The sequence below is a fragment of the Melanerpes formicivorus genome, unplaced genomic scaffold (genome assembly GCF_026170545.1).
Source record: "Melanerpes formicivorus ecotype bairdi unplaced genomic scaffold, bMelFor1.0.p_v2 SCAF_685, whole genome shotgun sequence".
Classification (NCBI taxonomy): domain Eukaryota; kingdom Metazoa; phylum Chordata; class Aves; order Piciformes; family Picidae; genus Melanerpes; species Melanerpes formicivorus.
Genome location: NW_027143037.1, coordinates 1,657 through 27,930, shown reverse-complemented (window position 1 = coordinate 27,930; position 26,274 = coordinate 1,657). Strand labels below are relative to the sequence as shown.

Below are 26,274 nucleotides of genomic sequence, written 5' to 3'. Positions count from 1 at the left end.
GAGCTTCAAGATCAGCCAGTTCCAACCCCCCTGCCATGGGCAGGGACCCCTCCCCCCAGCCCCAGGCTGCTCAGGGCCTCCTCCAGCCTGGTCCTGAGCACCTCCAGGGAGGGGACAGCCACAGCCCCCCCTGGGCAGCCTGTGCCAGAACTTCTTCCTCAGCTCCAGTCTGACCCTGCTCTCCCTCAGCTTCAAACCATTCCTCCTCATCCTGTCCCTCCCAGCCCTCGGCCAAACTCCCTCCCCAGCTCTCCTGGAGCCCCTTCAGGTCCTGGGAGGTCTCCCTGGAGCCTTCTCCTCTCCAGGCTGCACAGCCCCAGCCCTCCCCCAGCCTGCTGCTGCAGAGAGGTTGGTCCCAGCCATCTGATTCTCTTCATGGCCTCCTCTGGACCCTCTCCAGCATCTTCTGTGTCCTACTTCAGGCTCCTGTTCCACAGAGCCCCAGCATGTTAGGGGCTGGAAGGGAGACCATGCAGTGCAGCCCCTCCTGCCAGAGCAGGACCCCCCTAGGGCAGAGGCCCCACTGGGAGCCACCCAGCTGGCTTGGGGCTGCCTGCAGAGCAGGAGACTCCACAACCTCTCTCTTTGTGTCCTTTCCCCCACATCCTGCTGGCTCCACTCAGCCCTGAGTCTTTCCCCCACCCCCACCTCCTCCTCCTCCTCCTCCACCACCTCCTGCTGGACTTCCACAGCAGGTAGAAGCTTTCCTACCCTCTCCAGGCTTGGGGTCCCAGCCCAGCCTCTCCCCTATGGGTGAGAAGACATCTCTCACGAACACCTGGATCTCCTCATAGAAGTCTGTGTGGGACAAGAGGGTTGAGAGAATGCCCAGGTTACAGCTGAGGTCACTCCACACGGTGTAGTTGGGCTCATTGACAAAAGCTTCCATCACTTTGAGGACCTCCACAGTGCTGATGATCCCAGCTCGGGCCTGGCAGAGGGGGAAGGACACAAGAGGGGTCTTACTTTCCCACAGGAATCAAGCAGAGAAGCTCAGGAAGCAGCCAGAGCCTGCAAGAGACCCCTGGGAGCATCCAGCCCAGCCCAGGACCCAGCCCCCCCCTGCCCATGAATGGCTCAGGTTGGAAGGGACCTCAGAGATCATCTCCCCCAAGCTCCCCACCATGGGCAGGGACAGTTCTCAGCTAGCCCAAGCTGCTCAAGGCCTCATCCAGCCTGGCCTTGAGCACCCACAGCCTCCCTGGGCAGCCTGACCTCAGAGCTCATCTCCCCCAAGCTCCCCACCATGGGCAGGGACAGCTCACACCAGCCCAGGCTGCTCAAGGCCTCATCCAGCCTGGCCTTGAGCACCTCCACAGCCTCCCTGGGCAGCCTGGGGCAGAGCCTCAGCAGCCTCCCACTCAACAGCTTCCTCCTCAGCTCCACTCTGCCCCTGCCCTGCCTCAGAGCTCTAAACCATTCCCCCTTGGCCTGGCTCTAGACCCCCTCAGCAAAAGCCTTCTGTTCAGCTGCTGGCCCCCAGCTCCCCCTCTGCCTGGCTGCTCTCAGCCCCTCTGCCCCCAGCCTGGGGTTGCTGTGGCCAAAGTGCAGCCCCTGGCACTTGGATGTGTTTCAGTCTCCTGCCCTTGGGCTCTGCCCCTCTGCCCAGGTCCCTCTGCAGAGCTCTGCTACCCTCCAGCAGCTCCACTCCTGCCCCCAGCTGGGTGTCCTCTGCAAACTCACTGCTGCTGGCCTCCCTCCCCCCCCTCCTCCAGATCATCAGTGAAGCTATTGACCAGGCTGGGGCCCAGCACTGCTGCCTGGGGGGCACCACTGGCTGCCAGCTGGCTGTGGCACCATTCCCCACCACCCTCTGGGCTCAGTTCCTCACCCAGCTCAGAGCTGCTGTCCCAGCCAGGGGCTGCCAGCATGGCCAGGAGCTCGCTGGGGGTGGTGGCAAAGGCCTTGCTGCAGCCCAGGCAGGCTCCAGGCTGCTTACCAGAGAGAAAAGATCATTCTGCAGGCCAAGCCTGTCCACAGGGGGCAGGGAGAGGTCCTTGATGGCTGGGATCAAGCTCTCCAGCATCTCAGGGCTGTACTGGGTACGGTAAAAGCCAACTGTCCCAAGGTTGAGCTGCAAGAGGAGCAGGAGAGGACAACAAGCTCAGAGGGAAGCAACACAGGAGGAAATGTTCTGCCCCTTTTCTTTTCCCCTCCTGGACCACCAAGGTCCTCTGAAACCTTGGCAGCTCAGGGGCTGCACTCAGAGGCCCCTCCAGAAGGAATGCTTGCAAGGGAGGGAGGGGACAAAAGGACCTCAGGATGGCCTGAGTTGGAAAGAGACCTCAAAGCTCAGCCAGTCCCAAGCCCCCTGCCATGGGCAGGGACCCCTCCCACCAGCCCCAGGCTGCTCAAGGCCTCACCCAGCCTGGCCTTGAACACTTGGAGCCTCCCCAGCCTCCCTGAGCAGCCTGTGCCAGGCTCTCCCCCCCCCCCCACTCCCTGGCAACAATTTCTTCCTAATGGCTGAATCTCAAATCCATCTCAGAGCCCCAGAGTGCTCTGGGTTGGAAGGGACCCCCAAAGCTCCCCCAGTCCAACCCCCCTGCACTCAGCAGGAGAGCAACCCCAACCCCAGCAGCTCTGCTTTAACCAGCACAAAGCTTGAGGCCCAGAGCAGCTCTGCAAGGCCCCAGTTGGAGCCCCAGAGTGCTCTGGGTTGGAAGGGACCCCCCAAAGCCCCCCCAGCCCACCCCCCCTGCACTCAGCAGGGACATCCCCCACTAGTTCAGGCTGCTCAGAGCCCTCTTCAGCCTCACCCTGAATACTTCCAGGGGTGGGACCCCCCCAAGCCCCTCCCTGGGCAGCCTGCTGCAGTGCTCCAGCAGCCTCCTGGGGCAGAACTTCTTCCTCACATCCAACCTCAACCTGCTCTGCTCTCATCTCAAACCACTGCCCCTGGGCCTGGCCCTGCAGGCCTTTGGGGCCAGTCCCTCTGCAGCCTTCTTGCAGCTGGGAGATTTGGTCTGAGGTCTGCCTGGAGCCTTCTCCTCTCCAGGCTGAGCACCCCCAGCCTCCTTCAGCTACTGGAAGGCTGCTCTGAGGTGCAGAACTTGCTCCTCACACCCAATCCAAACCTCCTCTCCCAGCTGGAAGCCATCCCCCTCCCATCCCCCCCTCACTCCATGCCTTTGTCCCTCCTCCTGTAGCCCTCTTCAAGGAGAGGGAGAGGGAAAGGAGCTGCAGAGGGAGAAGGAAAGGAGCTGCAGAGGGAGAAGGAAAGGAGCTGCAGAGGGAGAGGGCAAAGGAGCTGCAGAGGGAGAGGGAAAGGAGCTGCAGAGGGAGAGGGGAAAGGAGCTGCAGAAGGAGAGGGGAAAGGAGCTGCAGAGGGAGAGGGGAAAGGAGCTGCAGAAGGAGAGGGGAAAGGAGCTGCAGAGGTAGGGGGAAAGGAGCTGCAGAGGGAGAGGGAAAGGAGCTGCAGAGGTAGGGGGAAAGGAGCTGCAGAGGGAGAGGGAAAGGAGCTGCAGAGGGAGAGGGAAAGGAGCTGCAGAGGGAGAGGGAAAGGAGCTGCAGAGGGAGAGGGAAAGGAGCTGCAGAGGGAGAGGGGAAAGGAGCTGCAGAGGGAGAGGGAAAGGAGCTGCAGAGGGAGAGGGGAAAGGAGCTGCAGAGGGAGAGGGAAAGGAGCTGCAGAGGGAGAGGGAAAGGAGCTGCAGAGGGAGAGGGGAAAGGAGCTGCAGAAGGAAAGGGGAAAGGAGCTGCAGAAGGAGAGGGAAAGGAGCTGCAGAGGGAGAGGGGAAAGGAGCTGCAGAGGGAGAGGGAAAGGAGCTGCAGAGGGAGAGGGGAAAGGAGCTGCAGAGGGAGAGGGAAAGGAGCTGCAGAGGGAGAGGGGAAAGGAGCTGCAGAGGGAGAGGGAAAGGAGCTGCAGAGGATCACCTGCAGTGCCCACTCCAAGGCATCCCCAGGCTCACCTTCACCCACTGCTCTGGTTTGATGTCTTTCAAAACCAAGGTGAGCTCTGGCTTGTCCATCAGGATCTGCATTTTGGCACAGGTAGGGTCATCACTTGTGCAAATGCTGATGGGCACCATCCACATGGGGAAGTCCTCCCCTGGAAAAGGAGAAACACAGCCCAAGAACAACAAACCCCCCACAGCCCAGAGGGAGAGCCCTGGGCAGCTCTGCCTGCTGGGCAAGCAAGAGGCAGAGCAGGGCAGGCTCAAGCCCAGGGGACTGCAGCTGAGGAGTGAGACAAAGATCCACATCAGGGATCCTGGGGACAAGAGCCAAGAAGCTCTGCCTGTCAGCATGGAAGAGGAGGGGATCCTGCCCCCAGGAGGGGAACCTGCCCCCAGGAGGAGAGGAATCTGCCCCCAGGCGGAGGGGAACTTGGCCCCAGGAGGAGGGGATCCTGCCCCCAAGAGGAGGGGAATCTGCCCCCAGGAGGAGGGGAACCTGCCCCCAGGAGGAGGAGGGGAACCTGCCCCCAGGAGGAGAGGAATCTGCCCCCAGGAGGAGGGGAACCTGCCCCCAGGAGGAGGGGATCCTGCCCCCAGGAGGAGGAGAGGAATCTGCCCCCAGGAGGAGGGGATCCTGCCCCCAGGAGGAGGAGAGGAATCTGCCCCCAGGAGGAGGAGGGGATCCTGCCCCCAGGAGGAGGAGGGGATCCTGCTCCCAGGAGGAGGAGGGGATCTGCCCCCAGGAGGAGGAGAGGAATCTGCCCCCAGGAGGAGAGGAATCTGCCCCCAAGAGGAGGAGAATCTGCCCCCAGGAGGAGGAGGGGAACCTGCCCCCAGGAGGAGGAGAGGAACCTGCCCCCAAGAGGAGAGGACTCTGGCCCTCAGCACAGAGCTGGCTTCCACAGGAGGATTTTGTCTCAGTGCCACCAGCAGCTTGCAGAGCAACTGAGAGGGCAGCTCCAGCCTCAAACTGGGCACAGGGTCACAGACTGGGGTGGGTTGGAAGGGAGCTCAGAGCTCAGCCAGTGCCAACCCCCTGCCATGCCCAGGGACCCCTCCCCCCAGCCCCAGGCTGCTCCAGGCCTCACCCAGCCTGGCCTGGAACACCTCCAGGGAGGGAACAGCCACAGCCCCCCCTGGGCAGCCTGTGCCAGTGCCTCAGCCCCCTCAGGAGCCATCAGGGAAGGAAAACTCAGATGAGAAGCATCTGAGAATGCAAGCTGAGCCCAGGCCTGCAGGGGAATGCTGCCCTCTGTGCCTGCAGGGCAATGCTGCCCTCTGTGCCTGCAGGGCAATGCTGCCCTCTGGGCCTGCAGGGCAATGCTGCCCTCTGGGCCTGCAGGGCAATGCTGCCCTCTGGGCCTGCAGGGCAATGCTGCCCTCTGGGCCTGCAGGGCAAGGCTGCCCTCTCTGCCTGCAGGGCAAGGCTGCCCTCTGTGCCTGCAGGGCAATGCTGCCCTCTGTGCCTGCAGGGGAATGCTGCCCTCTCTGCCTGCAGGGCAATGCTGCCCTCTGTGCCTGCAGGGCAATGCTGCCCTCTGTGCCTGCAGGGCAATGCTGCCCTCTGGGCCTGCAGGGCAATGCTGCCCTCTGGGCCTGCAGGGCAATGCTGCCCTCTGGGCCTGCAGGGCAATGCTGCCCTCTGGGCCTGCAGGGGAGTGCTGCCCTCTCTGCCTGCAGGGCAATGCTGCCCTCTGGGCCTGCAGGGCAATGCTGCCCTCTGGGCCTGCAGGGGAATGCTGCCCTCTCTGCCTGCAGGGCAATGCTGCCCTCTGGGCCTGCAGGGGAATGCTGCCCTCTCTGCCTGCAGGGCAATGCTGCCCTCTCTGCCTGCAGGGGAATGCTGCCCTCTGTGCCTGCAGGGGAATGCTGCCCTCTGTGCCTGCAGGGCAATGCTGCCCTCTCTGCCTGCAGGGCAATGCTGCCCTCTCTGCCTGCAGGGCAATGCTGCCCTCTGGGCCTGCAGGGCAAGGCTGCCCTCTGTGCCTGCAGGGCAAGGCTGCCCTCTCTGCCTGCAGGGCAATGCTGCCCTCTGTGCCTGCAGGGCAATGCTGCCCTCTGGGCCTGCAGGGGAATGCTGCCCTCTGTGTCTGCAGGGCAATGCTGCCCTCTCTGCCTGCAGGGCAATGCTGCCCTCTCTGCCTGCAGGGCAGTGCTGCCCTCTGTGCCTGCAGGGGAGTGCTGCCCTCTCTGCCTGCAGGGGAATGCTGCCCTCTCTGCCTGCAGGGCAATGCTGCCCTCTGGGCCTGCAGGGCAAGGCTGCCCTCTCTGCCTGCAGGGCAAGGCTGCCCTCTGGGCCTGCAGGAGCTGGGAAGCACAGCTGGGAGAGCTCAGCCTCAGTGTTTTCTGCAGCTCTGGCAAGCCCTGGAGGAGCTGAGCCCCAGCTGAGCACCTGCAGAGCAGCTGCCTGACCCCTTCCAGAGGGCATGGGAAGCAGCAGCCAGCCCAAGCCCTGCTCCCAGCACTCACCAGCATATGGTCCACTGGCACAGAACTTCTTCTGGACTAATTTCAACACTTTGTCATCTTCTTGCTGAGGAGAAAGAAAAAGATTGAGAGAGAGAGAAAGAGAGAGAGAGAGAGACAGGGCTGATGAGAAGAGCTGAGCTCAGCTGCTGGAGCTCACTCTGCCCCTGTGCCAGGGCAGACAGTCCCTGCCCCAGCACAGACAGTCCCTGCCCCAGCACACAGAGAGCAAAGGAGGCCTGGCAGCAAACTGCAGGCAGAGGATGGAGGCAGCCTGTGGAAGAGCTTCACATCACTCCACATCTGCTCCCAGCCCTCCTCTCCACACCTCCCAGCCTGGCTTCCCCCAGCCAGCTGCACCTCCCCTGCCTTCAGGCACAGAGCTGGCACTGCACAGCAGCACCTCCTGCCCTGAGCAGCCAGAGAGGGGCTCAGGGTGGGAGGGACCTCAGGGATCAGCTGCTGCAACCTCCCTTTTCAACCAGGCCTCATCCAGCCTGGCCCTGAGCACCCCCAGGCAGGAGGCAGCCACAGCCTCCCTGGGCAGCCTGGGCCAGAGCCTCAGCAGCCTCACACTGAGCAACTTCTGCCTCAGCTCCACTCTGACCCTGCCCTGCCTCAGCTCCCCTCTGCCCCTGCCCTGCCTCAGCTCCCCTCTGCCCCTGCCCTGCCTCAGCTCCAAACCCTTCCCCCTGGGGCTGTCTCAGACCCCCTCAGCAGAAGTCTCTCTGCAGCCTTCCTGCAGGATCCCTTCAGCAGCTCTGAGCTCCCCCTGGAGCCTTCTCCCCTGCAGGCTGCCCAGCCCCAGCTCCCTCAGCCTGAGCTCCCAGCAGAGCTGCCCCAGCCCTGGGCTCCTCCCTGTGGCCTCCTCTGGCAGCTCTGTGTCCCTCTCCTGCTGGGGAGAGCAGAGCTGGAGGCAGGAGTGGAGGGGAGGTCTCAGCAGAGCAGAGCAAAGGAGCAGAACCCCCTGGGCCAGAGCATCCCCCAGCCCCAGCAGGGGCCAGGGAGGGCTTTGCAGTGGGTGAGGCAACTGCAGGGAGAAGGAGGTGAGGGGGAGACCAAATCTTCCCTCCTCCATGTTCAGGACCCTGAGGAGCTGGAGCAGGGCCAGAGAAGGGCAAGGAAGGTGGGGAAGGGTCTGGAGAGGGGCAGCTGAGGGAGCCTCAGGCCTCCCCTCCAGCAGCTCTGGGGCCTCCTCCTGCTGGGGAGAGCAGAGCTGTTGGGGCTTCAGTTTGGATACAAACTGCAACTCTGAGGGGGGGAATTCCTCCCAAACCCTTGGGTTGAGCTCAGGGCAGAGGTTTGGGGGGGAGGAGCTGCACCAAAGCAAACCCCCCCCAAACCCTCCTGCCCACCCCAGCTGCTCTTACCTGCTCAGCCTCCACATAGATGAGTGGGAAGCCCATCTGTTTGGTCCATGTGTTCATCACAGCAGCAATAGGTTTCCCACTGGCTTTTTCCAGGCTGTCCCAGAGGTCCTCTGCAGAAGGTGAGGCACAGAACCAACCAGCTTGGAAAAGAGCTCAGAGCTCAGCAAGTTCAACCTCCTGGCACCCAGCACCTCCTGGCAGCTCCACCATGGCTCCAAGGGCCTCAGCCAGGCTCTTCCTGAGCACCCCCAGGGATGGGGACTCCACCACCTCCCTGGGCAGCACATCCCAAGGCCAATTCCTCTCTCAGGGAAGAACTTTCTCCTCACCTCCAGCCTGAACCTCCCCTGGCACAGCTTGAGACTGTGTCCTCTTGTTCTGGGTGCCTGGGAGAAGAGCCCAACCCCCACCTGGCTCCACCCTCCCTGCAGGGAGTTGCAGAGAGCAATGAGGTCTCCCCTGAGCCTCCTCCTCTCCAGGCTAAGCAACCCCAGCTCCCTCAGCCTCTCCTCCCAGGGCTGTGCCCCAGACCCCTCCCCAGCTCTGTTGCCCTTCTCTGGACACCTTCCAGCAGCTCAACCTCTTTCCTGACCTGAGGAGCCCAGAGCTGGACACAGGACTCCAGGAGTGGCCTCAGCAGTGCTGAGCACAGGGCAGGATGAGCTCCCTGCTCCTGCTGCAGGCCAGGCTGCCCTTGGCCTTCTTGGCCCCCTGGGCACACTGCTGCCTCCTGTTCAGCTGCTCTCCACCAGCACCCCCAGCTCCCTCCCTGCCTGCCTGCTCTCAGCCACTCTGCCCCCAGCCTGCAGCCCTGCCTGGGGGTGCTGTGGCCAAGGAGAGCTTTGCAGTCACTCCAAGGAGGGAGGGGAAGCCTGAAGAGGTGATGAGATTTCCCTCTGCTTGAGCTCAATCTTGCCCTCAACTTCCAGCTTAGATTTGGCCTCACTCCAGGGAGGGCATTGAGAGGCTGGAGCAGGACCAGGGAAGGGCAAGGAGGGAGAGCAGGGCTGGGGAGGAGCAGCTGAGGGAGCTGGGGGGAAGAGGAGGCTGAGGGGAGAGCTCACTGCTCCCTGAGAGGAGGCTGGAGCCAGGCTGGGCTTGGGCCTTTCTCCCAAGGAAGAAGGGACAGGACAGGAGGAATGGCCTCAGGCTGCCCCAGGGCAGGTTCAGGTTGGACATGAGAAGAATCCTCTGCACTGAAAGGCTTCTCAGGGCCTGGCCCAGGCTGCCCAGGGAGCTGCTTGGAGGTCCCTGGGGGTGTGAGGCATGGCTGAGGGCCATGGCTGAGCCACAGCCTCGGTGGAGCCAGGCAGTGGCTGTGAGGGGAAGGTCCTAAAGGCCTTTCCCTACCCAGAAGCTGCTTTGGTTCTGTCTCAGAAGTGATCCTCTGAGGGTCTGCTGCAGGCTCCCTCTGGAGGTTTTCTGCTCTGCTCTTGGGAAGGGCAAAGCTGGGACCAAAACTCATCCCTGGGCTTTGGGTCCTGGTCCCAGGGGTGGCTCTCTGCCCCTTGAGCTCAGCTCTGACTTCCAGCAGGGCTCAGCAGCAGCAGCCAGAGGCCCCACACGTGGCTGGGCTCATCCCAGCCTGGAGAGCAGGGCTGGGGAGGAGCAGCTGAGGGAGCTGGGGGGGTTTGGTGTGGGCAAGAGGAGGCTGAGGGGAGACCTCACTGCTCCCTGAGAGGAGGCTGGAGCACAGGGCAGAGCACAGGGCAGGACTTCCCTGGCTGAGGAGCCCCCTGGAGCCTGGGCATGGCAGGCACCCCATGGAGGAGGAGGGCTGGGGAGCTGCAAGCACTGCTCCAGGCTGCCCTGTCTGCTTTGGGTTGAGTCTGGGTTGAACTGGAGCAGCTGATGGGCAAGGAAAGAGAGAGTCAAAAGGAGTCTGAGCCACTCCTGGGGGAGAGAAAGAGAGGGGGGAAAGCTTTTGTCTGCCCCCACTGAAACAGCACAAACCCAAAGCACACTGTGAGCACAAGGGGCAGGAAATGAGCCACAGGGTTAGGAGGAGAAGCTTTGCTCCAAGGCTCTCCTGTGTGGTGCTGAGCCAAGCCCCCAGGCTGGGAAGCCACTTCCACATCTGGGCCTGAGGCACCCAAGAAAGGGTTAAAGAAAGTGCTGGGAGGTTCACAGAATGAGTTTGGGGTTGGAAGAGACCTCAAAGCTCAGCCAGTGCCATGGGCAGGGACCCCTCCCCCCAGCCCAGGGCCTCATCCAGCCTGGCCTTGGAACACCTCCAGGGCAGGGGCAGCCACAGCCTCCCCTGGGCAGCCTGTGCCAGTGCCTCCACACTTCCCCTCTGCAGGATGTCTTCCCAAGCTCCACTCTCAGTCTCCCCTTGAGCTGTGGAATTTCAGTGCAGCTTTGCAGGGAAGTCAGCTGAGTGCCTCCCAGGAGGCTGAGGGAGGATCTCCTGAAGCTTTAGAGTCAGAGAGAAGAGAGGAGGGGGGGAGGAAAACACCCAACACCTCTGTGGAAGGCAGAGGGGAGGGAAGGTGAAGAGCAGAGCAGGAGGGGTTGATTGATTCCATGGTGCTGAGGAGCAGCCAAGCCCTCTGCTCCATCCCCAGAGCAGGGCAGGGGCTGTGAGTGGTGGAGCTGCCCTGTGTGCCAGGTGTGCTGTCATGGAACAGAGCTGCTCAGGAGCCTCCAGTTTGTTGTTGGAGTCCTGGCAGGCCCCCTGGGAAATCACTTCTGGTGTTGCCAGCAGCTGCTGCTCAGCCTGTGGAGGGCAAAGCTTTGCTCTGCTGCCTGTGCCCTGATGGGTGGCTTTGCTCAGCTGCATGACAGAAGGGTTGGGTTGGGTTGGGTTGGGAGAGACCTTCAAGCTCAGCCAGCTCCAAGCCCCTGCCATGGGCAGGGACACCTCCCCCCAGCCCAGCTTGCTCAAGGCCTCATCCAGCCTGGCTTGCAACACTTGGAGCCTTCCCAGCCTCTCTGGCCAGCCTGCAGCAGTGCCTCACCACCCCCATGGGCAGGGACACCTCTCAGCTCGACTCAGGGCCTCATCCAGCCTGCCCTGGAGCACCCTCAGGGAGGAGGCAGCCACAGCCTCCCTGGGCAGCCTGGGCCAGGCTCTCCCCAGCCTCACTCCCAAGGTATTTCTTCCTCCTCTCCAGTCTCAAACTGCCCTCCTCAAGCTTCAAGGCAGAGGAGGAGCTGGCTAAGAAGGCAGCAGTGAAGGCTTTTCCCCAGGCCTCCCTCTGAGGAGCAGGGCAGAGGCAGCAGGTACCTGTAGCAGCATTCTTCTGCTGGAACTTTGTCAGGTACAGGTTCATTCCTTTCCTGAAGTCCTGGCAAGGGAAAGAAAAGGGGAAAAAAAATCAACATTTCAAGGCAGCACAAGGGGGAGGGGGGCTGGGAATTCGATTTGGGAGGGCACCAAGGGGTGGCCAACCCCCCCTGAGGCTGCTGCTGAGGCTGCCCCCTGGCCTCACCTCGTCCCCGATGTAGTCGTGCAGCATCCGGATGACAGAAGCTCCCTTGCTGTAGGAGATGGCATCAAAGATCTCATCCACCTCAGAGGGGTGCCCAACACTGACCTGGGGGGAGCACAATGCAGAGGGAGAGGCACTGAAACCACCCCAGAGCCCAGGAATGGCTCAGGGGGGAAGGGAGCTCAGGGCTCAGCTCCTCCAACCTCCCTGCCAGGGGCAGGGACAGCTCTGGGCCAGGCTCAGCTGCTCAGGGCCTCACCCAGCCTGGTCCTGAGCACCCCCAGGCAGGAGGCAGCCACAGCCTCCCTGGGCAGCCTGGGCCACAGCCTCAGCAGCCTCACACTCAACAGCTTCTCCCTCAGCTCCCCTCTGCCCCTGCCCTGCCTCAGCTCCCCTCTGCCCCTGCCCTGCCTCAGCTCCCCTCTGCCCCTGCCCTGCCTCAGCTCCCCTCTGCCCCTGCCCTGCCTCAGCTCCCCTCTGCCCCTGCTCTGCTTCAGCTCCCCTCTGCCCCTGCCCTGCCTCAGCTCCCCTCTGCCCCTGCCCTGCCTCAGCTCCCCTCTGCCCCTGCCCTGCCTCAGCTCCCCTCTGCCCCTGCCCTGCCTCAGCTCCCCTCTGCCCCTGCCCTGCCTCAGCTCCCCTCTGCCCCTGCCCTGCCTCAGCTCCCCTCTGCCCCTGCCCTGCCTCAGCTCCAAACCCTTCCCCCTGGGGCTGTCTCAGACCCCCTCAGCAGAAGTCTCTCTGCAGCCTCCCTGCAGGATCCCTTCAGGCCCTGGCAGGCAGCTCTGAGCTCCCCCCAGAGCCTTGTTTGGGTTGGAGAAGCTCTGGTAAGCTCACCCAGTCCAACCATGGCCACTCAACCCTGGCCCCAGGTGCCATGGCCACAGCTCTGTTGAGCACCCCCAGGGCTGGGGACTCCACCACCCCCCTGGGCAGCCTGGGCCAGGCCCTGACCACTCCTGCAGGGCAGAAATCCTTCCTCATGGCCAACCCAAACCTCCCCTGGCACAGCTCCTGGCCATTTCCTCTCATTCTATCAACCTGATCCCAGGGAGCAGAGCCCAGCCCCACCTCCCTCCAGCCTCCCCCCAGGGAGCTGCAGGGAGCCAGCAGGTTGCCCTCTGCCTCTTGCTCAGCTGGCAAAGCCATGAGCTGAGCTCCTGCACCTCAGGCTGGCTTGGCAGGCTCAAGGTCTGAGCTGTGGGGCTGCTCTTTAATCACCCTTGGAACCCCAGGCTGCTCTGAGGCTGGAAGGGCTTCCAGATCAGCCAGCTCCAAACCCTCTGCTTCCAATCCTCAGCCCAAAAGCCAAAGCTCCAGGAGGAAGCTGGCTGAGTGCTGGGAGGGTGCCCAAAAGCCACTCAGGAAATGTGCTCAGTGAGCAACCCCTGGGAAAGGACTCCCTGCACAAAGCAAGCTCCCAACCCCTCCAGCACACCAAACATGCCTGGCAGCCACCAAGAGGCTTGGCCATGGGGAGCTCCAGGGCCTCCAAGGGAGCTTCTCCCTCCCAGCTGCCTGCTGCTGCCTCCTCTTCCCTCCCTCAGCTGCTGTCCTGCTCCCAGAGCTCAGCCAGAGCTCCCTTTCAAGGCTGCCTGCAGCACACTTCCAGTCTGAGCCCAGGGCAGGAACACCTCAGGCAGCAGGCAGGATGAGCCCAGCCACGTGTGGGGCCTCTGGCTGCTGCTGCTGAGCCCTGCTGGAAGTCAGAGCTGTGCTCAAGGGGCAGAGAGCCACCCCTGGCACCAGGACCCAAAGCCCAGGGATGAGTTTTGGTCCCAGCTTTGCCCTTTCCAAGAGCAGAGCAGAAAACCTCCAGAGGGAGCCTGCAGCAGACCCTCAGAGGATCACTTCTGAGACAGAACCAAAGCAGCTTCTGGGTAGGGAAAGGCCTTTAGGACCTTCCCCTCACAGCCACTGCCTGGCTCCACCGAGGCTGTGGCTCAGCCATGGCCCTCAGCCATGCCTCACACCCCCAGGGACCTCCAAGCAGCCCCCTGGGCAGCCTGGGCCAGGCCCTGAGAAGCCTTTCAGTGCAGAGGATTCTTCTCATGTCCAACCTGAACCTGCCCTGGGGCAGCCTGAGGCCATTCCTCCTGTCCTGTCCCTTCTTCCTTGGGAGAAAGGCCCAAGCCCAGCCTGGCTCCAGCCTCCTCTCAGGGAGCAGTGAGCTCTCCCCTCAGCCTCCTCTTCCCCCCAGCTCCCTCAGCTGCTCCTCCCCAGCCCTGCTCTCCCTCCTTGCCCTTCCCTGGACCTGCTCCAGCCTCTCAATGCCCTCCTGGGAGTGAGGCCAAATCTAAGCTGGAAGTTGAGGGCAAGATTGAGCTCAAGCAGAGGGAAATCTCATCACCTCTTCAGGCTTCCCCTCCCTCCTTGGAGTGCCTGCAAAGCTCTCCTTGGCCACAGCACCCCCAGGCAGGGCTGCAGGCTGGGGGCAGAGTGGCTGAGAGCAGGCAGGCAGGGAGGGAGCTGGGGGTGCTGGTGGAGAGCAGCTGAACAGGAGGCAGCAGTGTGCCCAGGGGGCCAAGAAGGCCAAGGGCAGCCTGGCCTGCAGCAGGAGCAGGGAGCTCATCCTGCCCTGTGCTCAGCACTGCTGAGGCCACACCTGGAGTCCTGTGTCCAGCTCTGGGCTCCTCAGGTCAGGAAGGAGGTTGAGCTGCTGGAAGGTGTCCAGAGAAGGGCAACAGAGCTGGGGAGGGGTCTGGGGCACAGCCCTGGGAGGAGAGGCTGAGGGAGCTGGGGTTGCTTAGCCTGGAGAAGAGGAGACTCAGGGGAGACCTCATTGCTCTCTGCAACTCCCTGCAGGGAGGGTGGAGCCAGGTGGGGGTTGGGCTCTTCTCCCAGGCAAGCAGCACCAGAACAAGAGGCCACAGTCTCAAGCTGTGCCAGGGGAGGTTCAGGCTGGAGGTGAGGAGAAAGTTCTTCCCAGAGAGAGGAATTGGCCCTTGGGATGTGCTGCCCAGGGGGGTGGTGGAGTCCCCATCCCTGGGGGTGCTCAGGAGGGGCTTGGATGTGGCCCTTGGAGCCATGGTTGAGCTGTCAGGAGGTGCTGGGTGACAGCTTGGACTTGCTGAGCTCTGAGCTCTTTTCCAGCCTGGCTGAGTCTGTGCCTGAGAGGGGAAAAGGAAAAAGCTTCAGAGAGGGAGAGCCAAGGGAGAGCCAAGCCAGGACCTACCTCGATGGGGTGGCTGTTGTCTAAGGCATCAAGCTCCTGAGCTCTTGTGTAATCAGCAGAGACAAACTGAGTCCAGATGTCATACTCTGGGAAGCAGTGATCCACACACAGGTACTCAATCCAGGAGGCAAATCCTTCATTCAGCCACAGGTGGGTCCACCACTCCTGACAGGGGGCAAAGCAACACAGCAGTGAGCACAACCCCAGCAGCTCTGCTGTAACCAGCACAAGGCTTGCAGCCCACAGCAGCTCTGCAAGGCCCCAGTTGGAGTCCCAGAGTGGTCTGGGTTGGAAGGGACCCCCAAAGCTTCCCCAATCCACCCCCCCTGCACTCAGCAGCACAACCACCCCAACCCCAGCAGCACAACCACCCCAACCCCAGCAGCACAACCACCCCAACCCCAGCAGCTCAACACAACAACCCCAGCAGCTCTGCTTTAACCAGCACAGGGTTTGCAGCCCAGAGCAGCTCTGCAAGGCCCCAGTTGGAGTCCCAGAGTGGTCTGGGTTGGAAGGGACCCCCAAAGCCCCCCCAGTCCAACCCCCCTGCACTCAGCAGCACAACCACCCCAACCCCAGCAGCACAACCACCCCAACCCCAGCAGCTCTGCTTTAACCAGCACAAGCTTTGCAGCCCACACTGCCATTCAAATTCCTCCTTTCAGTGCTTCAGCTGAAGCAGAGGAGGGGAGGCAACCAGCTAGGATGCTGAGGAAGAACCACCCTGCTCCAGAGCTGCTCCTTCCCAGCCCTCATTTCCACCTCCATGTGGTGGTTACCTCAGCAGCCCCTGGCTCTGATCATCCCAAGCCCTCAAGGAGAAGGAACTGAGCAGGATGTGGAACCAGCCCAGTGAGCTGTTGCTCAAAAGTACTGCTGGGAATGAAACATTCAGCCCCAGGAGGAGGAGGAGGGAATTTCAATCCCAAGAAAACCCAGTCCTGAAACTCCACACTGCCCTGGAACAGGTTGCCCAGGGAGGTTGTGGAGGATCTAGAGCCTGGAAGTGTTGAAAGCCAGGCTGGATGAGGCCTTGAGCAACCTGGGCTGCTGGGAGGTGTCCCTGCCCATGGCTGGGGGTTGGAACTGGAGGATCTTGAAGGTCCCTTCCAACCCAACCCATTCCATGATGCTGAGTCCAACCTCCCTGCCAGAGCACAATCACCCAGGGCAGGTCACACAGCAACATCCTGGTGGCTCCACAACCTCCCAGGGCAGCCTGCTCCAGGGCTCCATCAGCCTCACAAGAAGGAAGTTTGCCCTCAGGTTGAGGTGGAACCTCCTCAGCTGCAGCTTGCATCCAAACTGACCCACAGGCAGCTCTGCTGTCCCCAGCAGGAGGAGGACAGAGCTGCTGGAGGGAGGCCAGAGGAGGCCACAAGGATGCTCCAAGGGCTGGAGCAGCTCTGCTGGGAGCTCAGGCTGAGGGAGCTGGGGCTGGGCAGCCTGCAGGGGAGAAGGCTCCAGGGGGAGCTCAGAGCTGCTGAAGGGATCCTGCAGGGAGGCTGCAGAGAGACTTCTGCTGAGGGGGTCTGGAGCCAGCCCCAGGGGGAAGGGTTTGGAGCTGAGGCAGAGCAGGGTTGGACTGGAGCTGAGGGAGAAGTTGCTCAGTGTGAGGCTGCTGAGGCTCTGGCCCAGGCTGCCCAGGGAGGCTGTGGCTGCCTCCTGCCTGGGGGTGTTGAAGGCCAGGCTGGGTGAGGCCCTGAGCAGCTGAGTCTGGCTGAAAAGGGAGGCTGAAGCAGCTGATCCCTGAGGTCCCTTCCACCCTGAGCCATTGCAGGGTTCTCTGAACCCCCCTGAAGGACTCACTGGGGAGGAGCCAAGTGGCACCAAAGCTGTGTTGAAGCCCTGAGGTGGTTTTACCTTGGAGCAAAGGAGCTCTGCTCTGCAGGGGCCACCTGGAACACAACCCCCCCCACACACACCCCCCTCACAAAGCACATCTGAAAGCAAACTGAACAAAGAACTTGGAGCTGGTAGGTACCATGGTCACAAGGTTTCCAAACCACTGGTGAGCAAGCTCATGTCCTACCACCAGAGCAACCCACTGGCGAGATGAAGAACAGGAGTTTTTGGGGTCAATGAGCAGTGCAGTCTCCCTGTGTTTGAGAGAGGAAAAAGAGACACTGAGAAAGGCAACAGCCCCAGCACCAGGCTGAGGTATCTAAACAAGCCCAAAAAGGCAGCAGTGCAGCTGCAGGTTGCACCCAGAGAGGCCTTGGGAAGCTCCACAGCAGCTCGGGGGGGGCAAGGAGGCCTCCAAGCAGGCAATGGAGAGGGCAAGGAAACCCCAGAGCAAAAGCCAAGCAGGGCCAAGGGGGCTAGGAAAGAGCTCAGCTCTAGGAACCTTAACTGCAAAGCTCCTCTCAGTCCCAAAGCAGCAACTCTGGGATTCACAGAGTCCCCAAATGCAGCTCTTGGACACTCCCCACAGCCCTTGGTCCCAGCACCCTTTGGCCAGCAGCAGGACTTGGGGGGTGGGCAGAAGGGGGTTAAAAACCAACCCAAATCTCCTCTGCCTCCCTCAATCCCAAAGCAGCAACTCTGGGATTCACAGAACCCCAAAAGCAGCTCTTCCAGGGCACCTCTGGGACACTCCCCACACCCCTTGGTCCCAGCACCCTTTGGTCAGCAGCAGGACTTGGGGGGGTGGGCAGAAGGGGGTTAAAAACCAACCCAAAGCTCCTCTGCCTCCCTCAGTCCCAAAGCAACTCCTCTGGGATTCACAGAACCCCAAATGCAGCTCTTCCAGGGCAGCTCTGGGACACTCCCCACACCCCTTGGCCAGCAGCAGGATGTGGTGGGGTGGGCAGAAGGTTAATGTTGGCCAAAATGTTCTACAAGGCTCAATGCTCAAGGATCCCAAGAGCCAAAGCTTACAAACATCAAAATGAACAAAAATGGACCAAAAATGAGACAATTCCAGGCTGGAAGGGACCAATCTGGGCCCAAAACTCCAAAGCTCTCAAGGCCAATATTGGACAAACTGTTCCCAAGACCAACATTGGATTAAAACTGTTCCCAAGACCAAGATTGGCTAAAATGTTCTACAAGGCTCAATGTAGACCTCAAGAATCCAAAGATCCAAAGCTCACAACCATCAAAATGAGCCAAAATGGACCAAAAATGAGACAATTCCAGGCTGGAAGGGACCAATCTGGGCCCAAAACTCCCAAGGCCAGCATTGCTCTACAAGCCTCAGTGCTGACCTCAAGGATCATCAGGTCCCAAAACCTCAAAGCTCCCAAGACCAACATTGGATTAAAATTGTTCCCAAGACCAAGAGTGGCCAAAATGTTCTACAAGGCTCAGTGTAGACCTCAAGGATCCAAAGATCCAAAGCTTACAAACATCAAAATGAGCCAAAATGGACCAAAAATGAGACAATTCCAGGCTGGAAGGGACCAATCTGGGCCTAAAACTCCAAAGCTCTCAAGGCCAATGTTGGACAAACTGTTCCCAAGACCAACATTGGATTAAAATTGCTCTCAAGACCAAGAGTGGCCAAAATGTTCTACAAGGCTCAGTGTAGACCTCAAGAATCCAAAGATCCAAAGCTTACAACCATCAAAATGAGCCAAAATGGACCAAAAATGAGACAATTCCAGGCTGGAAGGAACCAATCTAGGCCCAAAACTCCCAAAGCCAACACTGGACTCAATGCTCTACAAGCCTCAGTGCTGACCTCAAGGATCATCAGGTCCCAAAACCTCAAAGCTCCCAAGACCAACATTGGATTAAAACTGTTCCCAAGACCAAGATTGGCTAAAATGTTCTACAAGGCTCAATGTAGACCTCAAGGATCCAAAGATCCAAAGCTTACAACCACCAAAATGAGCCAAAATGGACCAAAAATGAGACAATTCCAGGCTGGAAGGGACCAATCTGGGCCCAAAACTCCCAAGCTCTACAAGACTCAGTGCTGACCTCAAGGATCATCAGGTCCCAAAACCCCAAAGCTCCCAAGGCCAACATTGGATTAAAACTGTTCCCAAGACCAAGAGTGGCCAAAATGTTCTACAAGGCTCAATGTAGACCTCAAGGATCCAAAGATCCAAAGCTTACAACCACCAAAATGAGCCAAAATGGACCAAAAATGAGACAATTCCAGGCTGGAAGGGACCAATCTGGGCCCAAAACTCCCAAGCTCTACAAGACTCAGTGCTGACCTCAAGGATCATCAGGTCCCAAAACCTCAAAGCTCCCAAGACCAACATTGGATTAAAATTGCTCTCAAGACCAAGATTGGCTAAAATGTTCTACAAGGCTCAATGTAGACCTCAAGGATCCAAAGATCCAAAGCTTACAACCACCAAAATGAGCCAAAATGGACCAAAAATGAGACAATTCCAGGCTGGAAGGGACCAATCTGGGCCCAAAACTCCCAAGCTCTACAAGACTCAGTGCTGACCTCAAGGATCATCAGGTCCCAAAACCCCAAAGCTCCCAAGGCCAACATTGGATTAAAACTGTTCCCAAGACCAAGAGTGGCCAAAATGTTCTACAAGGCTCAAAGCTGACCTCAAGGATCCAAAGATCCAAAGCTTACAAACATCAAAATGAGCCAAAATGGACCAAAAATGAGACAATTCCAGGCTGGAAGGACCCAATCTAGGCCCAAAACTCCCAAGGCCAACATTGCTCTACAAGCCTCAGTGCTGACCTCAAGGATCATCAGGTCCCAAATAAACTTCAAAGCTCCCAAGGCCAACATTGGATTAAAATTGTTCCCGAGACCAAGAGTGGCCAAAATGTTCTACAAGGCTCAGTGTAGACCTCAAGGATCCAAAGATCCAAAGCTTACAAACATCAAAATGAGCCAAAATGGACCAAAAATGAGACAATTCCAGGCTGGAAGGGACCAATCTAGGCCCAAAACTCCCAAAGCCAACACTGGACTCAATGCTCTACAAGCCTCAGTGCTGACCTCAAGGATCATCAGGTCCCAAAACCCCAAAGCTCCCAAGAGCAAGACTGGAGAGAACAAAGGGAAATGAGCCTAAAAAATAATGAAATCAGGCAAAAAAAACCCCAAACCCCCAAAAGTTTGATCAGCTGAAGGCCAAAGCAGAACCAAACCAATGGAGGAGAACCAAAGCTGCCAAGGAAGGGAAGTTAACAGCTTGGGGCTGAGCTGCTCCAAGGCTGGGCGCTGAGTGCACCCAACCTGCCCACCCACCCCATCCCAAAGCAGAGGGGTTGGTTTTTTCCTCCCAGCTCTCTCCCTAAATGTGGCATTTTTAGGGAGGGGGCCCAAAAATTGGGCTCAGAAAAGTCCCTGGGGGAGAGGCTCAAAGCCTCCAGGGGGAGAGAGCTCAGCTTGGCCTTCGCTGGGCGCGCTGCTGGAGGGGAGCGGAACGCTCCCAGAGCTGGAGCTCCAGAGCCTGGAGGGTGTTTGCCCCAACTTGGCAGGCCCCCATTGAGAGCTCCTCATGCAAAGCAAGCCAATTAATTAACTAATGAACAAAGAGAGAGGAAGGAGGAGGGGGGAAAAAAGACTTTTAACAGCATACCTATAAGTAACAAGGCCCCAGTTCTCCATGGCACCTTGACAAGACAAATACAAAGGGGTTTAATTGAGATGGATGCAGACCAAACAACTCTTCCCAGCCATCAATTGATTTGATTGATTGACTGATGGATGGATGGATGGATGAATTTAAGAGTTTACTTTACCAGCAGCAAAGTCTGCAATAGCTATGAGATCGATTTTGGGGAGGGGGTAAGGAACGTTGAAGTAATCCTTGTAGAAAGGCAAAGTTTTAGCAGCAACCTGTAGGGGAATAAGAGGGAGAAAGGGGGAGGGGGGAAAAAGAGTGAATTTGGGACAAAGATGCAAAGGAGTTCAGCTTCCAACCTGCACAAACCCAGCACAGAAGGGGAGGGGTTGGAAGGGACCTCCCAGAGATCACCCAGTTCAAGCCCCCCTCAAGCCCCCTCCCAGAGCAGGGGCACCCAGGGCAGGCTGCACAGGGACTCATCCAGGTCACCCTCAGCATGGGCCCCCCAACTCCAAGCCCCCTCCCAGAGCGGGGGCACCCAGGGCAGGCTGCACAGGGACTCATCCAGGTCACCTTCAGCATCTGCACCCCCACCCCAAGCCCCCTCCCAGAGCAGGGGCACCCAGGGCAGGCTGCACAGGGACTCATCCAGGTCACCTTCAGCATCTGCACCCCCCTCCAAGCCCTGCACAGGGACTCATCCAGGTCACCTTCAGCATGGTTCTGATGCTGACAAAAAACAACCCCCAGGACTGGCAGCTCCCTGCAGGCAGCTTCAGGATCAGCCAGTGCCAACCCCCCTGCCATGGGCAGGGACCCCTCCCACCAGCCCAGGCTGCTCGAGGTCTCATCCAGCCTGGCCCTGGACTCCTCCAGGGAGGCCACAGCCACCCTGGGCAACCCCTTCCAGCGTCTCCCCACCCTCACTCAAAAGAATCTCTTCCTCATCCCCAGCCTCAATCTCTGCTCTCTCCCAGCTCAAAGCCACTGTCCCTCAGCCTGTCCCTCCCAGCCCCTCCCCAGCTCTCCTGGAGCCCCTCCAGGCTGCTCCCAGGTCTCCCTGGAGCCTTCTCCTCTCCAGCCTGCACAACCCCAACCCTCAGCCTGTCCCCACAGCCCTCTGAGCATCCCCCTGGGCTCCTCTGCACCCTCTCCAGCAGCTCCAGGCGCTGCTCGTGCCGCGGGGGCAGCGCAGGAGGGCAGAGGCGCGGAGCCTGCTCCCCCGCCCCGGCAGCCAGCCCTCCTCGGCCGCCCCTGCCCCGGGGCACATTTACCTCTAGTGCAAACTTCCCTTGCTCTGCCTTGCCCACAGGGGTGTAAACACGCACGAGGACTCCATCCAGGGACCTGGCCTCCACGAAGTCGTACTCCCCCACCACGAAGGCCACCAGGTAGGTGGACATGGTGGGCGTGCGGGCGAACTTCACCTCCACCAGGCTCTCGTCGTCGGGGTAGGGCTTCCTGTCCACCACGTTCTGGGACCACAACCAGAGAGATGGGGAGGCTGGGAGAGGCCTCTGAGCCCAGCCAAGGCCAACCCCTGCTCAGCTGGACCAGGGCCACCTCTGCAGCCTACCCTTGAGCATCATAGAGCTCCTGAGGCTGGGAGAGGCCTCTGAGCCCAGCCAAGACCAACCACTGCTCAGCTGGACCAGGGCCACCTCTGCAGCCTATCCTGGAGCCCCAGAGAGATGGGGAGGCTGGGAGAGGCCTCTGAGCCCACCCAAGGCCAACCCCTGCTCAGCTGGACCACAGCCACCTCTGCAGCCTACCCTTGAGCAACACAGAGCTCCCAAGGCTGGGAGAGGCCTCTGAGCCCAGCCAAGGCCAACCACTGCTGCACTGTACCAGAGCCATACTGCAGCCTACCCTTGAGCATCATAGAGCTCCTGAGGCTGGGAGAGGCCTCTGAGCCCAGCCAAGGCCAACCCCTGCTCAGCTGGACCAGAGCAACCTCTGCAGCCTACCCTGGAGCATCATAGAGCTCCTGAGGCTGGGAGAGGCCTCTGAGCCCAGCCAAGGCCAAGCACTGCTGCACTGTACCAGAGCCATACTGCAGCCTACCCTTGAGCATCATAGAGCTCCTGAGGCTGGGAGAGGCCTGAGCCCAGCCAAGTCCAAGCATTATTACACTGTACCAGAGCCATACTGCAGCCTATCCTGGAGCATCATAGAGCTCCTGAGGCTGGGAGAGGCCTCTGAGCCCAGCCAAGGCCAAGCATTATTACACTGTACCAGAGCCATACTGCAGCCTATCCTGGAGCATCATAGAGCTCCTGAGGCTGGGAGAGGCCTCTGAGCCCAGCCAAGGCCAAGCACTGGTGCACTGTACCAGAGCCATACTGCAGCCTACCCTTGAGCATCATAGAGCTCCTGAGGCTGGGAGAGGCCTGAGCCCAGCCAAGTCCAAGCATTATTACACTGTACCAGAGCCACCTCTGCAGCCTATCCCTGGGCAGAACACAGAATCACAGCACCAGCAAACTGAAGGCTGGAAGAGACCTTGGGAGATCCTCAAGTCCCAGCCCTCACCCAGAGCTCTCAACCCCACCACCGCTCCCAAGCCCCTGCCACCCCCCCCCGGCCCTCAGCACCACATCCATGCAGCTCTGAGCCCCCTCCAGGGCTGGTGACTCCAGCACCCCCCTGGGCAGCCTTCCTGGGATGGCATTTTCCCTCATGTCCAACCTGAGCCTCCCCTGGCACCAGCCGAGGATGCTCCAGGGCCCCCCTGCGCTTGTGCCGCCTCAGTCCCAGGCCCGCTCCTCCCTGCCCAACAACCACCTGCAGCTCCTGCAGCTCCATCCCCAGGCCTCTGCCAAGCTGCAGTCACCTCCAGAACTCACCATGTTGGACAGAGCTACTCTGTCCTTAGGCACCACCAGGGAAATGTCAAAGGTTGCCTTGATAGCAGGCTCGTCCCAGCAGGGGAAGGCTCTGCGGGCATCAGTGGCCTGCAGGAGAGCAAACCAGGGCTCAGGGACTGGTGTGCTGGCAAACCTCAACCAGGCTGGGCTGGAAAAGCCACACAGAGGGGAAAGAGTCCAGCAGCTCCTACAGGCCTGGAGCTGGGGAAGTGCTGGCTGCTGAGGGGGGCAGAGCCACTGACACTCCTGAGCTCGGCACTGCAGCTCTGGGCCTTAACCCAGGGCTTGGTTAATGAAAGGGAAAAGAAGGGAGAGGGAAAAGAGGAGAAAGAGGAGGAGGAAAAAAGGAGGAGGAGAAAACCAGGAGAGGGGGAGGTGGAGAGGGGGGGAAATGGAGGGGAGGGAGATGGAGGGGAGGGAGATGGAGGGGAGGGAGATGGAGGGGAGGGGGAGCTGAAGGGAAAGGAGCTGGAGAGAGGGGGAGCTGGAGAGAGGGGGAGATGGAGAAGAAACAGGGGAAAAGAGTGAGGAGGAGGAAAAAGGAAAGGAGGAAAGGGAAGCAGGGAGAGGCTCCTTGTCCCCATGCCCACAAGGAGCCAGCAGCCAGGGCATGCAGCTCAAGGTGGGAAATGCTGGGGCTGGCTTCATGTCAGCACCAACCCCAGCTGAAGGAGGTGCCCTGGGGGCCCCAGCGTGGCCTGGAGCTCTGAGTGGGGGCCAGGGCTGGAGCTGGGGGCTGGAGCTGGGGGCCAGGGCTGGAGCTGGGGGCCAGGGCTGGAGCTGGAGCTGGGGGCCAGGGCTGGAGCTTGGTGCCATGGCTGGAGCTGGGGGCCGGAGCTGGGTGCCAGGGCTGGGTGCCAGGGCCAGAGCTGGGTGCCAGGGCCGGAGCTGGGGGCTGGAGCTGGGGGCCAGGGCCACAGCTGGGTGCCAGGGCTGGAGCTGGGGGCTGGAGCTGGGGGCTGGAGCTGGGGGCCAGGGCTGGAGCTGGGGGCTGGAGCTGGGGGCCAGGGCTGGATGCAAGGGCTGGAGCTGGGGGCCAGGGCTGGGTGCAAGGGCTGGAGCTGGGTGCCAGAGCTGGGTGCCAGGGCTGGAGCTGGGGGCCACGGTTGGGTGCCAGGGCTGGGAGCCCTACCTCGAACTGGGTGACGGCGGCGTAGCGCGTGTCCCCGCCGGGGGTGGTGTACTTGCTGCGGTAGAAGCCTTTCATCTTGTCGTTCAGCTCCCCCACAAAGTCAATCTTCAGCATCCCTGTCCCTGCAACAGCAGCAGGAGGCCGGCTGGCAGCTTGCCTGCTGCCCCAGCACAGCCTCCAGGCCGCTCCAAGCGGCTCACAGCCCCGGCCCCAGGCTCGCTCCAGCCCTCCGCTCGCCGTCCTCGCAGCTTCTGTTGGCCTCTCCCAGACCCTCTGCTCCTCACCCTCGCAGCCTCTGCAGGCCTCTCTGCAGCAGGTCTCTGTCTCTCCCGACCTGGGGAGCCCAACACTGCACACAGTGTTGCAGGTGTGCTCCCCCCAGGGCAGAGCAGAGGGGCAGGAGAAGCTCCCCAGCCCGCTGGCCACGCTTTGCTTGCCGCAGCCCAGGGCTCCCCTGGCCCTGCTGGCCACGAGGGCACTTTGCTGCCTCATGGATGTCCCCTGCTCTTCCCCAGGGCTCTTTCTCCATCAAGACCCCAAGGCTGCACTGGTGCCTGTGGTGTTTCTCCCCAGGTGCAGGACTCTGCTCTTGCCCTGGCTGAAGCTCAGGAGGGTCACCTCTGCCCGGCTCCCAGCCTGCCTGGATCTCACTGCAGGGCAGCACAGCCTCATGGGGGTGTCCACCACCTCCCCAGCTTCACCCCATCCTCAGTCCCCTCTCAGCCAGGTCACTGATGAAGGTATTGACCCAAGCTGGATCCACTCTTGACCCCCAGTGAACACCACTGGCTGCAGGCCTCCAACTGGACTCTGCTCCACCGGCTCAGAGCTCTCTGCACTCTCCTCCTGACCTCGGTGTCCAACCCACCTCGGGGCCCAATCACCTAAGCCACTGCTCCTGACCTCACACCAAGAGCTTCTGAGCCTGGCTGCCAACTGGAGCCAGCTCAGGCAAACATCAGCAGAGGAACAGGAGCCCACACTGCAACCCCAGAGGCTCCCAGAGTCACTCCCCAGGGAGAGGCCTGCAGGGAACCTCCAGGCAGAGCTGTCCTGCCCCAGCTCAGGCAGCTGCAGATGGCTCAGACACGGGGGCTGAAGCAAGGAGGAAGCAGGAAAGCAGCTCCTCACCTTTCTGAAGAGTACTGGGGAAGGACAGAGTGACCTTTTCATCCTCATTTTGATAGTTGAAGCCTGTGGCATGTACCTCTGGAAAGAGAAAACCAGATGACTGTGGTCAAAACAAGGCCCAGAGATGAGTCTGTACCCCAGGGAACGAGCTGGATCCCCCCCTGTGGAGCTGCTCAACCTACCACTGGAGAGAGGTTGTGGAGTCTCCTTCTCTGGAGGCTTTCAAGACCCACCTGGATGTGGTCCTGTGTGACCTTCTCCAGGTGATCCTGCTGCAGCAGAGGGCTTGGACTGGATGACCTCCAGAGGTCCCTTCCAGCCCCTACCAGTCTGTGATTCTGGGGCTCTGAACAGCCCAGGAGACAGCCTGGGGACAGCCCCAGCAGGGGAACAGCATCCTGGGGAGGTCCATGCTGCTCCCCTCCCCAAGCAGACAGGGAAGGAGATGCAGTGGAGCTTCCCAGCTCATCCCAGGCCCACCACCCAAGGGGCAGAGTTTGGCCCTCGTGGCTTCAAGCAGCCAGGACTGGTTCAAGGATCACCCAGAAGGGTAGGGCTTGGAAGGGACCTCTGGAGATCACCCAGGGCAGGTCACCCAGGAGCTCATCCAGCTGGGGCTGGAAGCTCTCCAGAGGAGGAGACTCCAGAACCTTTCTGGGCAGCCTGCTCCAGGCCTCCAGCAGCCTCATCACAGGGACAAAGCTTTTCCCTGTGCTCAGGGGGAAGCTCCTCTGCTGCAGCTTGCCCCCACTGCCCCTTGTCCTACCACTGGTGCTCAAGGAGCTTCTCCTCTCCAGGCTGCACAGCCCCAGCTCCCTCAGCCCATCCTCACAGCAGAGCTGCTCCAGCCCTTGGGCCATCTTTGTGGCCTCCTCTGGACTCTGAGGCAGGAAAGGAGACACTGAAAGAGTTGGGGAGCAGCTCTGCAGGGGCAGAGCACTGGGGTAGCACAGCCAGGCCTGAGCATGGCCTTCCCAGCAAGGCAGAATGGAGCTGAGTGCTGACTGCATGGCTGAGGAACACAGAACCTTGGTTGGAGAAGACCTTAAAGCTCACTGAGCCCAAGCATTGCTCTTAACTCTACCACCTCCTGCAGGAGAGTGAGGCTGGGGAGAGGTCTGGGGCACAGCCCTGGGAGGAGAGGCTGAGGGAGCTGGGGGTGATCAGCCTGGAGAAGAGGAGGCTCAGGGGAGACCTCATTGCTCTCTCCAACTCCCTGCAGGGAGGGTGGAGCCAGGTGGGGGTTGGGCTCTTCTCCCAGGCACCAGAACAAGAGGACACAGTCTCAAGCTGTGCCAGGGGAGG

The 26,274-nt window shown here is 60.6% G+C and overlaps 1 protein-coding gene across 1 annotated transcript in view; it reads right to left on the bottom strand.

Annotated features, from left to right (window-relative positions):
- The window catches only part of NPEPPS (aminopeptidase puromycin sensitive), a gene marked incomplete at its 5' end in the record, with an annotated part of 34,136 nt that extends 9,089 nt beyond the window's left edge, over nt 1–25,047 (bottom strand). Inside the window, 15 exons of the mRNA XM_068170857.1 lie at nt 712–931; nt 1,940–2,074; nt 3,909–4,048; nt 6,366–6,429; nt 7,733–7,842; nt 10,962–11,022; nt 11,167–11,271; nt 14,339–14,503; nt 16,323–16,437; nt 19,852–19,885; nt 20,015–20,111; nt 21,114–21,314; nt 22,686–22,793; nt 23,839–23,960; nt 24,970–25,047. Of these exons, the coding sequence (XP_068026958.1) occupies nt 712–931; nt 1,940–2,074; nt 3,909–4,048; nt 6,366–6,429; nt 7,733–7,842; nt 10,962–11,022; nt 11,167–11,271; nt 14,339–14,503; nt 16,323–16,437; nt 19,852–19,885; nt 20,015–20,111; nt 21,114–21,314; nt 22,686–22,793; nt 23,839–23,960; nt 24,970–25,047 (1,755 nt within the window). The remainder of the gene's footprint in view (nt 1–711; nt 932–1,939; nt 2,075–3,908; nt 4,049–6,365; nt 6,430–7,732; nt 7,843–10,961; nt 11,023–11,166; nt 11,272–14,338; nt 14,504–16,322; nt 16,438–19,851; nt 19,886–20,014; nt 20,112–21,113; nt 21,315–22,685; nt 22,794–23,838; nt 23,961–24,969) is intronic.
- Nucleotides 25,048–26,274: the final 1,227 nt, after the last annotated feature.